The sequence below is a fragment of the Labeo rohita genome, chromosome 11 (genome assembly GCF_022985175.1).
Source record: "Labeo rohita strain BAU-BD-2019 chromosome 11, IGBB_LRoh.1.0, whole genome shotgun sequence".
NCBI lineage: Eukaryota > Metazoa > Chordata > Actinopteri > Cypriniformes > Cyprinidae > Labeo > Labeo rohita.
Genome location: NC_066879.1, coordinates 26067208 through 26079422, shown reverse-complemented (window position 1 = coordinate 26079422; position 12215 = coordinate 26067208). Strand labels below are relative to the sequence as shown.

The 12215-nt window shown below is 36.7% G+C and overlaps 2 protein-coding genes across 3 annotated transcripts; one reads left to right on the top strand and one right to left on the bottom strand.

Moving 5' to 3' along the window:
- Window positions 1-39: 39 nt before the first annotated feature.
- si:ch211-15p9.2 (uncharacterized protein LOC562650 homolog) lies at window positions 40-3503 on the bottom strand. Of its 2 annotated transcripts, none has more exons than XM_051123028.1 (2): window positions 3387-3503; window positions 40-1749 (listed from the first exon to the last, which is right to left on the bottom strand). In XM_051123028.1, the coding sequence occupies exon 2, from the start codon at window positions 1715-1717 to the stop codon at window positions 203-205; it is 1515 nt and encodes a 504-aa protein (XP_050978985.1). In that variant the 5' UTR covers window positions 1718-1749; window positions 3387-3503; the 3' UTR covers window positions 40-202. The 2 variants fall into 2 exon arrangements, with proteins under 2 accessions (XP_050978985.1, XP_050978984.1); XM_051123027.1 differs by having other exon boundaries at window positions 3234-3456.
- Window positions 3504-4096: 593 nt separating this feature from the next.
- On the top strand, window positions 4097-11072 carry nfs1 (NFS1 cysteine desulfurase). The gene is made up of 13 exons (XM_051123031.1): window positions 4097-4411; window positions 4596-4672; window positions 4802-4918; window positions 5046-5129; window positions 5506-5658; window positions 5822-5915; window positions 7828-7962; window positions 8037-8194; window positions 8286-8391; window positions 8479-8560; window positions 9801-9884; window positions 10092-10181; window positions 10354-11072. Exons 1-13 carry the CDS (start codon window positions 4303-4305, stop codon window positions 10415-10417), a joined length of 1353 nt encoding a protein of 450 aa, XP_050978988.1. The 5' UTR covers window positions 4097-4302; the 3' UTR covers window positions 10418-11072.
- Window positions 11073-12215: the final 1143 nt, after the last annotated feature.

Genomic DNA, 12215 nt, shown 5'->3' with positions numbered 1-12215 from the left:
CATATTTTATTACAGAGTAGCATATATGTGTAAATATTAAAAACATTTCACAACCCCTTTAAATTAACTTTACAATAAATCAGAGAAGCCACCATATATACATATACACTGTAGGTATAAATTAGACTGTTTAAAAATATTCTACTTATTGTCTAATTTGTACAAAATTTTTATTATGCTCATATTGGTTTCCGTAAGTAGATTAATTATTAAAGTGAATGACTATAATTGTTATGTCATCTCTGTACATCCTTGCCAAATCCTGTGGCAGACTGAGCATTTTGGCTATGCGCTTGGGTTCAATAGAGCCGCAGCCATCGCTGCCCAGAGCGTGACGGATCAGATGAGTAGCACTGTTCTCATCCTCCAGAGCAGAAAGAGCTCTACTCTTTCTCTCCTTCAGCAGTCTGTGCATTTGTCCCACTGTAAAACCCAATCCAGATACTGGCTTCTTCCACTGGATGTCAGACAGATGTTCCCCTAAGACCTGCACAACAGTCTGCCTGTGCATCAGTTCCCAGAGACCATCAGTAGCTAGAATCAAGAATCTGTCCTGTGGTCGCAATTTGTGATGAGCAATTTCTGGATCGGCTATGAGGTAAGGTGGTGTGTGGTAGTTCGGTAGCAGCATTTTTGCATTTTCATTCCCGACGAGCAGCTCTGGACGTGCCTCGTAGATGTGATTCAACAGCTCACTGCTCCACTTGAACTTAATGTCTCCAAAAGCCCTGAAAGGAATCAACAGGCCTAATAGCCTGTCATGTTTCACTACGGTCTTCTCCTCAGAAACGGGATGCTCCGAAAGAACCCGCTGCATCTCATCTGGGTTGTGGGCATTGTGGTCGTTGGTAAGAGTGAGAGCTGACCACCTCCCATCATCTCCTTGGACACCGAGAACAGCTCTGCTGTCACCCAAATTGGCCACGTGAAGATCTTCTCGGTCCACGTGAGCCACACAAGCCGTGCATCCAGACTGAGCCACTCTGAGAGGTGTGAAATGAGCAAAAGGAACTCCATAGTCCACCTGGGCCTCCAAGGAAATATCATTATCCAATCTTTTGAAAGCATTTCTTAAAGCTGTTTGTATATCACTGTCATCATCCTCGTGCAGATCTATCCTCTCCTGCCAATATGTCCTCAGGCTATTGAAGTATAGTTTACCAGCATCTGTGCTAACATAGTCGTTGGGATGCTTGTGCCATTGTAGCACTGGAAGCACAGGGCGTTCAGTCTCCACAGCCTCCTCTATTTCAATTAAAGTCTTCAATGGAAGAAGAGACACGGCTATGTAGTAAAACAGGCGTTCACTAACTGCTTGTGCGCAAGCAGACCCTGCATGGCCATCGAATACTCCAAACAGCATGCCACGGCTCTGTAGACACGTTGCAGCACTACGTCGGTCTTCACTTGGGGAGTTTGATGGTAGGATATTACTGTCAAACCCTTTTATTGATCCGTAAAAAACGTTTGGTTTTAAACTATATTCATTAGCCTTTAAAACATGGTTTATTTGTGGGAGTGACATCTGTTTTGCTTTGGCATCGTATTTTCTTCTGGGGTTTAGAATCACTGGTGGATTTCTGAAGCCTGGTGTGCAGATTGTAGATCTTGAGTGCAATGCAGTGGTTGTATCCAAAGTCAAATATCCCTGTATTGCTGCTTTCCATCTCTGTAATGACCACTGATGTTGAAAGTGGTGCACTGAAGAGGCAGACATTTATGCTGAGAAGTTATGGATGGATTCTGCACCTGTGAATGTTTTATGTTAAATGAGTAAAAACCAATCAAACCAATGTAAGTAATCAAGATTTTTTTTGTGCTCAGGAATAGGCCTATACATAAACATATATAGTTTAAGTCAAACGTTTACATACACCTTGCAGAATCTCCAAAATGTGAATTATTTTACCAAAATAAAAGGGGTCATACAAAAAACATCTTGTTTTTTAAATTCGTACTGACCTGAATAAGATATTTCACATAAAAGACGTTTACATATAATCCACAAGAGAAAATCATAGTTGAATTTATAAAAATTACCCTGTTCAAAAGTTTACATACACTTGATTCTTAATACTGTGTAGTTACCTGAATGATCCACAGCGGTTCTTCAGAAAAGTCCTTCAGTTCCCACAGATCTTTTGGTTTTTCATCATTTTTGTGTACTTGAACCCTTTTCAACAATGACTGTATGATTTTGAGATCCATCTTTTTACACTGAGGACAACTGAGTCTCACATGCAACTATTACAGAAGGTTCAAACGCTCACTGATACTTCAGAAGGAAAAACGATGCAGTAGGAGCCAGGGGTGCAAACTTTTGAAAGGAATTAGGATGTGTACTTTTTCTTTTCTTTTTTTTTTTTTTCATTTAGTACTGCCCTTAGGAGCCAGGGGTGTAAACTTTTGAAAGCAATTAGGATGTGTATTTTTTCTTACTTTTTTTTCATTTAGTACTGCCCTTCAGAAGCTACAGAAGATACTTACATGTTCCCCAGAAGACAAAATAAGTTACATTTACCCTGATCTTCAAATTCAAAAAGTTTTCACCCCTGGCTCTGAATGCATTGTTTTTCCATCTGGAGCATCAGTGAGCATTTGAACCTTTTGTAGTAGTTGCATATGAGTCCCTCAGTTGTCCTCAGTGTGAAAAGATAGATCTCAAAATCATACGGTCATTGTTGGAAAGGGTTCAAATACACAAAAAAAGAAAAAGAATCTGTGGAACCATAAGGATTTTTCTGAAGAACAGCAGGCAGTTTAACTGTTCAGGACAAACAAGGGACTCATGAACAACTACCACTAAATAAAAAGAAAGAAAGAAAAAACACAGCGATGGATCATTCAGGTAACAACACAGTATTAAGAATCAAGTGTATGTAAACTTTTGAACATGGTAATTTTTTATAAATTCAACTATTATTTTCTCTTGTGGACTATATGTAAACGTCTTTTATGTGAAATATCTTATTCAGGTCAGTACTAAATAAAAAAATAACATGCATTTTGCATGACCCCTCTTATTTTGGTAAAATAATTAACATTTTGCAGATTCTGCAAGGTGTAAACTTTTGACTTCAGCTGTAACTGATTATCGTGAATATAGTTAAGTCATACTGTATAGTGGCAACAACAAAATGACTGCATGCAAGTGTAGCTGTTACTAAAGGCTCTCAAGACACCAAATGATTAATTTTCAGTACATTCATATATATATAGATGGAATTGTTTACCTTCAAGGCTGTCAGAGCCTAACAGAATATTGAATATCTGAATATTCGCACTTTTTCAGACTTTTATATTTCACAGATCTGCTTCCTCGTTTTCACACGTTGTTTTAAAGCTATTTTCAAGGAATGGGAAAGTACAAAGTCCGCTCTATTTACCTGCGCGGGAGCGCGCCTTCCTCGTCACAGAGTGACAATTAATTTCAGTGTAGTAGAAAAGTAAAATGTATGGAAGCCGAACCCTAAAAAAAGTCATAATTATTACATAAAAAGTCGAGATTATGACATAACGTCGTCATTGTGAGATAAAATGACATAAGATATTAAGTCATAAAAATGAGATCAGATTTACTCGATTTTTTTTGTTAAAAATTTGACTTTTTTGGCATAAGTTCGAATTTTATGCAATGATTGTGTTTTTAAAGTCATAATTTCGACTTTTTGTTATAATTATGATTTTTCATAACTACGTAGCTGATGACGCAATTACGTAACGACACAAGCCACCGCCGAATCGGTTCTTTGAAACGAACTGTTCAAAAGAACCGATTCGCAGAAATGATTTGGATTTCCCATTACTGCTGGTGAGAACGTATATAAACTAAAGACTAAAAGCTGAAGATGTCTTTCATTAAACGCTGTCGACTTTCTCAAAACTGACTGGATATTTATATTTCCAAGGACAGAGGAACGATCCAGCTAGAACAGCATTGTATTGGTTCACATTCACAATTTCCGGTAAAAGAAACAAGGAAGGTTTAGGTTTTAACCAATAAACTCTGGTAACGTCACAAAAACCCGCCCACAAGAGACCTGGATAACCAATGAGAATTGTAATAACAGTCGTCCCGCCCCAGCTGTAAGTTATGTGTGTGCTTGGGTAAGCATTGCCGAGTGTTTTGAGAGCTGATGACACACTGGTCTATGAAGAGAGTGAGCATGCTGTCTCCTATAAAGTTGCCGGATTAATACATTTATTTATTTGGCGGGCTTGTTGGTTGACGAAGGCTTTATAAGAAGCTATTTTTGTTATTTTTGTCATTGTTTATGTCGAGAGCACTGTAATTGCATAAACATGATGAACAGGACTTTATCGAGAAAACTCCTGGGCTCCATGTGTGGGATCTCCAGCCCTCGACTGAGCTTCGCTCAAAGCGCTGTCAACACTGTGCAGAGGCAGAAAGGTACAGTATTGGTCATTCTGTAGTCCAGAGACTAACAGTGACGCAGTTGAATTAAACTTGTGTACTCTAGATGGCTGTGCTAATATAGATATTAGCAGGATGACATGCTTGGTTTTCTATTATGTCTGTATTTATTCCAGTCTCCATAACTTATAAAGATGAACATGTTTGTCTTTCTCCACAGAGCTGATCAAAAGTAGAGAACTAGAAAAGGATGAACTGAGACCCCTCTATATGGACTTTCAGGCCACCACACCCATGGTACCCATCAGCTGTTGTCATCTTAATAATACTCCTGCCATCAAAATAAGTTTCGTACTCGTAAATCTAGTGCATGAGAACATTTCTGGGATGTTTACATGCCATTGTTTTCATTGAACATTGTTCCAGGACCCAAGGGTTTTGGATGCCATGCTGCCCTATCAAGTGAATTACTACGGGAACCCACATTCCAGGACCCATGCTTATGGATGGGAGAGCGAGAGCGCAATGGAAAAAGCGAGAAAAGTAAGTCTGTATGTTTTTATAAGAGGAGCAAGAACTAAGAGTTGTATTTATGAGCATTGAAGCATAATATTTTGGTTAAGCCAAAATCCACTGTTTATTGTGACACAAATGCTTATTTTCTCTTCAGCAAGTAGCAGAACTTATTGGTGCCGACCCGAGGGAGATTGTGTTCACCAGTGGTGCGACTGAGTCCAACAATATGTCAATCAAAGTAAGTATGTCATTACTGTGAGGCAAGATTAGGATTAGGAGAAAGTGGGACGCTGGGACAGAAATGACTAGGCATATTCTAAAATAAACAGTTGGGTGAAGTTTATATAGGATGCGACAGTCGGTAACACTTTATTGTAAGGTGTCCTTGTTATACATGTTACATGTACGCACTATTATAATAGCAATTATTTATGCGTAATTACATGTAAGTAACCCTAAGCGTAACCCTAACCATATAGTAACTACATGGAGTTAATTAATATTAACTTAAGTACTTAAATGCATAATTACACTGTGACCGTAGTCCCAATAGTGTTTAAAAATGACTGTCTCATGTTTGTTCTTTTATGTCTTGTCTTGTCTTGTCTTTAAAGGGTGTGGCTCGGTTTTATAAGGCTAAGAAAAACCACATCATCACCACCCAGACTGAACATAAGTGTGTGCTGGACTCCTGCCGAATTCTGGAGGCAGAAGGTTTCGATGTAACCTATTTACCTGTGAAAAATAATGGACTGATTGATTTGAAGGTAAGCTTTTGTAAGATGAAAACATCCAGTTTTCATGCCACTTGAAGCACCAGTCAGAATAGCAAAAATAGACTCAGCTCTCTTGTTTGACAAATTGATAATCCTGCCTCAGACTAACTCCATTGGTTGAAATAATGTTTTTTCTTATATTTTGCTTTCTCAGCAATTAGAGGAAACAATCCGTCCTGATACCAGTTTGGTGTCCATAATGACTGTCAACAATGAGATTGGTGTCAAACAGCCAATCAAAGAAATAGGTAACTCTTATTATCAATTTCATGCTCTAAACCATGCTCCGTATACCAGAGCCGAGTAACTGATTACATTTAATCTGGATTACGTAATCAGATCAGACCAAAAATTAGAGTACAATACTTGTAATTAGATTAGATTACATTTTAAAATACTTGTAATCAGACTATAGTTACTTTTTTATGGATTACATGATTACATACTATTTACACAGTAGTAATAAAATTATTCATTATTTATTGATCTTTTAAATGTTTCTTTCTAAAATAGCCCACTGCTTATATACATTGAGAAAGTTTTGTTGACACACAAAATCAGTCATTAGTGACCACTGATTTGCTAAAATCATGTCAGGTTGAAGAAGACTTTCAACATTTCATCAAATACTGAACACATTGATTTTTATTTGAAATACCTCTCAGTGGATTATTTAACCATGTACAGTTTTATGTGAAAGTTTGGGAACCCTTTGCAGAATCTGTGAGAATGTGAATAAAACTCAAACTCAAACACAACTATTAAAAAAGGTTCAAACATTCACTGATGCTTCTGAAGGAAACACGATGCATTAAGAGCTGGGAGGTGAAAACTTTTTGAATTTGAAGATCAAGGTAAATTGTACATGATTTGTCTTGCGGGAAACATACAAATATCTTTTTTTGCTTCCGAAGGGCAGTACTTAATGGGAAAGAAAATATATTTCAACAAAATAAGAAAAATTTGGACATCTTCATCCTGTTCAAAAGTTTTCACCCCTCGGCTCTTAATGCGTCGTGTTTTCTTCTGGAGCATCAGTGAATGTTTGAACCTTTTTTAATAGTTGTGTTTGAGTCCCTCAACTGTCCTCAGTGTGAGAAGACGGATCTCAAAATCATACAGTCACTGTTGGAAAGGGTTCAAATATGCAAAAGATGCTGGAAAACCAAAGATTCTGCAGGAGCTAGAGGATTTTTCTAGAACAGTGATCAGTTGAACTGTTCAGAACAAACAAGGGACTTATGAACAATCATCACAAAACAAAATAAACAGTCATAGATCTTCCAGGTAACCACACACAGTATTAAGAAACAAGGGTTCCCAAACGTTTGCAGTGGGTTATTTTAATCATTTCAGTTTTTTTTTTGTTTTGTTTTGTTTTTTGTTTTGTGGACTATATGTAAACATTTTTTATGTAAAATATCTTACTCAGGACAGTATGAAATTAAAAATAACACCCATTTTGTATGATCTTTCTTATTTTGTTAAAATTATTCACATTTTCACAGATTCTGCAAGGGGTTCCCAAAATGTAGCATAAAACTGTATTTCTGTGTCTTTGGAAGGCTTTTGTCTTTCAAACACATTAAAATGCATAAATTTACATAATTTTTGTTTCTTGTCCCATCCTCTTTCAATATATTTACTTATAGTATCAAGTAATATTTTAATAATAAAGTAACACATTTGCATGTTCGTTAGTTCTTTGACACTGGTTATGGTCACATGACATGCAGGTAACTAAAACATTTTAGTTTGATTGATTTTAAAATGATTTATTTTAATTAAACATTTTTTATGATTTATGATTTTTCATTTTATTAGCTCCCTGCAGTTTCTTCACAAACACTAGTTTGGGAAACCTTGGCGTAATATAACATTTAATACGCTTCATGTTGTTAATAACAGCAAATGTAATGTATTTTCTTACTCTTTGTATTTTCATGTCAATATGGTACAAGATGATCCTATTGAAATCAAAGTGATAAACGAGTTAGGTCAAAAGTAATCTAAAAGTAGTCTGATTATATTACCTAAAATGTGTAATGTAATTGATTCCATAATGTTTTTCATGTAATCTGGATACAAATTGTAAGTAATCTACCCAGCTTTGCCTTCATATCTTCATATCATCAGTATTAATCATGTTTTTGATTTCAGGTCATCTGTGTAGGTCCCAAAATGTGTTCTTCCACACTGATGCTGCTCAGGCTGTTGGAAAGATCCCTATTAGTGTCAGTGACTGGAAGGTGGATCTGATGTCCATCAGTGGCCATAAGATCTACGGGCCCAAAGGTATCGTATCGTATACTTAAATGCACAATGGTTTCGTTATGCTAAATATATTAATGAGTGGTTGTGTTTAATAGGAGTTGGGGCTTTGTACGTGAGGAGGAGACCCAGAGTTCGTATTGAGCCTTTGCAGAACGGAGGGGGACAGGAAAGGGGTCTGCGTTCAGGGACTGTGCCCACACCTCTGGTCGTAGGCCTCGGAGCCGCCTGTGAGATCGCCCAGCAAGAGTTAGAGGTAGAGGCTTCAGAGTCCGAGTTAAACTTGCTACTGCTAGTCTGTTGCAAGTTTGCTTATGTTCAGGTTTCATTTCCTGTTTATGTTCCAGTATGATCACAAGCGTGTGACAGTGCTTGCAAATCGCCTTGTGCAGAAGATCATGTCAGAGATTCCTGATGTTGTGATGAATGGAGACCCAGATCAGAGGTACCCGGGTAAGACTCAGCTTTTAATCGTCTCTTTTTCTTCATAAGATTCTAAGTTGACTTGAGTTTGTAATCCAAAAAACCTTTTTCCTTCAGGATGTGTCAATTTATCATTTGCATATGTTGAGGGGGAGAGTCTGTTGATGGCGTTAAAAGATGTTGCACTTTCATCTGGAAGGTCAGTAAAAAAATCTCTAATTCAAAATATTAATATAAACTATAATGGTATATACAGTTGAGGTCAAATGTTTACATCTGCAAAATGTTAATTATTTTTACAATATTTGAGGGATCATACAAAATGCATGTTATTTTTAATTTAGCACTGACCTAAATAAAATACTTACATAAAAGACGTTTGATCCACAAAAGAAAATAATAGTTGAATTTATAAAAATGACCCCGTTCAAAAGTTTACATACACTTGATTCTTAATACTGTGTTGTTACCTGAATGATCCACAGCTATATGTTTTTGTTTTGTTTTGTTTTTAGTGAGTTCATGAGTCCCTTGTTTGTCCTGAACAGTTAAACTGTCCTGCTGTTCTTCAGAAAAATCCTTCAGGTCCTAAAAAATTCTTTGGTTTTTCAGAATTTTTGTGTATTTGAACCCTTTCCAACAATGACCGTATGATTTTGAGATCCATCTTTCACACTGAGGACAAATGAGAGACTCATATGCAGCTACTACAGAAGGTTCAAATGCTCACTGATGCTTCAGAAGGCAAAACGATACATTAAAAGCCAGGGGTGTAAACTTTTGAACAGATTGAAGATGTGTACATTTTTCTTATTTTGCATTTTTCTTAATATCATATTTTTTCAATTTAGTACTGCCCTTCAGAAGCTACAGAAGATACTCGCATGTTTCCCAGAAGACAAAATAAGTTAAATTGATCTTCAGATTCAAAAACAGCCACCTGGCTCTTAATGCATTGATTTTCCTTCTGAAGCATCAGTGAGTGTTTGAACCTTCTGTAATAGTTGCATGTGAGTCCCTCAGTTGTCCTGGGGGAAAAAACAACATATCTTTGAGAAATGAAGGACTTTTCTGAAGAACACCAAGCAGTTTAACTCTTCAGGATAAACAAGAGACTCATGAACAACTATCACTAAACAAAAAAAACAGCTGTAGATCATTCAAGTAACAGCGCAGCATTAAGAGTATGTAAACTTTTGAATGGGGTCATTTTGTATAAATTCAACTATTATTTTCTCTTGAAGACTATATGTAAACATGTTTTATGTGAAATATCTTATTCAGGTCAGTATTAAATAAAAAATAGCATGCATTATAATGCATGACCCCTTCTATTTTGGTAAAATAATTAACATTTTGCAGATTCTGCAAGGTACTTTCGACCTCAACTGTAAATACTATAAAATATAAATGCTAAAGTGACTTTGTTCTTCTTGCAGTGCCTGCACATCTGCTTCCTTGGAGCCCTCGTATGTTCTCAGAGCAATAGGGGCAGATGAGGATCTGGCGCACTCGTCTATTCGGTTCGTAGTTTTTATATAATATCAGTCTAAATGTTACATTTTTCCCCAAGTCATGCTGAACACGCCTGTTTCTCTCTGTGTGCTCTTGTGTTGTGTAATCTGTTTAGATTTTATCTAGTTTCATTACACAAATTTCCTGCTTGAACAATGACCACACAAACTGTAATGAGGGGATCTGATGCACATGACCAATGTTTTTTTCTTCAGATTTGGCATTGGCAGATTTACCACGGAGGAGGAAGTGGACTATACAGTGGAGAAGTGCATTCAGCAGGTCAAACGGCTAAGAGAGATGAGGTGAGCTGTTCATGCTTGATTTAAATCAAATGTCTGACGTGGGGTTTCACATTTTGGAAAACATGGGAAATCCCTTGTAAGCAAAATCTTTCTGTGGAAAAAATAAGGATTGTTCATGTGTTTTTTTTTTTTTTTTTTTTTTTTTTTTGTCCTTCGTCTTTCTGTTTCCTAGTCCATTATGGGAAATGGTCCAGGAGGGCATTGACCTCAAGAGCATCAAATGGACCCAGCACTGAATCGTTCTGAACACATGGAGTATAAAGCCCTGTTGTGGTTGTGAATTAGGCGGCCGTACCCAGACTCCTTAGACCTTTTTCTCCCTAAAAACACGCACAATTTTAATGTCTCGATTTTGGAGAATTGAACTTGTCTAAGTGCATTGTACGAATTGCAGGGGTTACAGAGGTGTGTATACTGTCAATCACTTTTTCTCAAACCAGCTTTCACCTCAGTTTTTTGATATTTGTGAGAGTTTCCCATTATTTTATAGTATATTCACTAAAATATAAAAACACAAGACTTCTTGCTATGAATATGCACTGAATGTTGTCCTGTGTCAGTCTATCATATTGTCAGTTGTCCCAGTCCTGAGACCAGCAGAATTAATTATAGTGATGTGTTGTTTCATTAAATTAAGCAATTTTTTTAAGGCAAGTCAGACGCTAATGTGTAATGCCAGTTTATGGGTGAAGTTTTTCATAAAATAAAGGATGACATTAAATGTTTTCGCACAAGATTAGAGAGGCCTCGTGTAAGTATTTAAAGCTTATTGTCTAGTACAAGCTTGTACGTCTTTCATATTTGCAATTCACACATTCTGTAATTTCTGTTGTTGTAAAGTCATTGTTTTATTCCAGAATGTATGTCATACCAATAAACATGCAAACCAATTGTTTTGTCCGTTTTGCTAGTACACATAGAATACATTGAGCATGGTATACATTCAGATGTGTAGTGTTTTTTTTTTTTTTTTTTTTTTTTTTGTTCAGTAACGGTACATTTAATCAAAAGTGAGACATTTATAAGAGACACTCATATTATTAGAAAATATCTCTATTACAAATAAATACTGTTCTTTTTTCCAGGATAAAATTATATATTATGTACATACATACATCATACATTTCATAGTAACAGTTTCAACAAATATATTAGGTAGCACAACTGTTTTCAACATTTATAGGAGCAATTGTTTAATTAGCACCAGATCAGCATATTAAAATGATTTCTGAAGGATCATGTGACACGGAAGATGAAATAATAAAGCATAACCGACAGTTGATGTACTGCACTACATACGTCGCTTTAATAACAACAACAAAAACAATTTCGGTAGTTTGCAGTGTCGTATTAAACGAAAACAGCTAATTTCCTTCAAAGTGGCAAATACATTTTAGCACTTCAACTTTATAATGTATGTCTATACAGTACATATTTGTTTGGCTCGCTATTGTCTCAGTTAAAGGTTTTGCAGTGTACGTACAAATGTACCCTATAATGATCAAAATCAATGCAGTGGTTTTTATTTAATCTGCAATAATAATATCCCCTTTTTCAAATCAATCCATTCCTGTCGGTGTGGTGTCACCGACAGGAATGATAGTTGATAGACATGAGCGTCTTACCTCAGATCAGCTGTAACAGTCCGACCTCCATTGTTTCCATGGCGGAGCAGGGATGTAGGTTAGACAAGAATATCTCCGATTGATCGATTGAGTTGTTGTGTTGCTGGATGTAATAATGAACATAGTGTTCATCATTTACTCCCGACATCTGAGCCGCTGAAGATGCAGTGGATTACATTTGTTTGTGAAGGGAATGCGCCTCCCGATCTACATAAATGCGCCTATGTTCGCGCAAATCATTTGCGATCCAGCTTCACCTACAGCAGAAGTGAGTATAAGGTTTATTTTATGAATCTCTGCAATCGCAATCACCTTTCCTAATAACGTGCTAGTTAGCAAGTTTCGCGGCTAAATGTGGCTAAAGTAAACAATCTCTCAGAGCAGCTGGTCACCCCACAGAGAGAAGAGA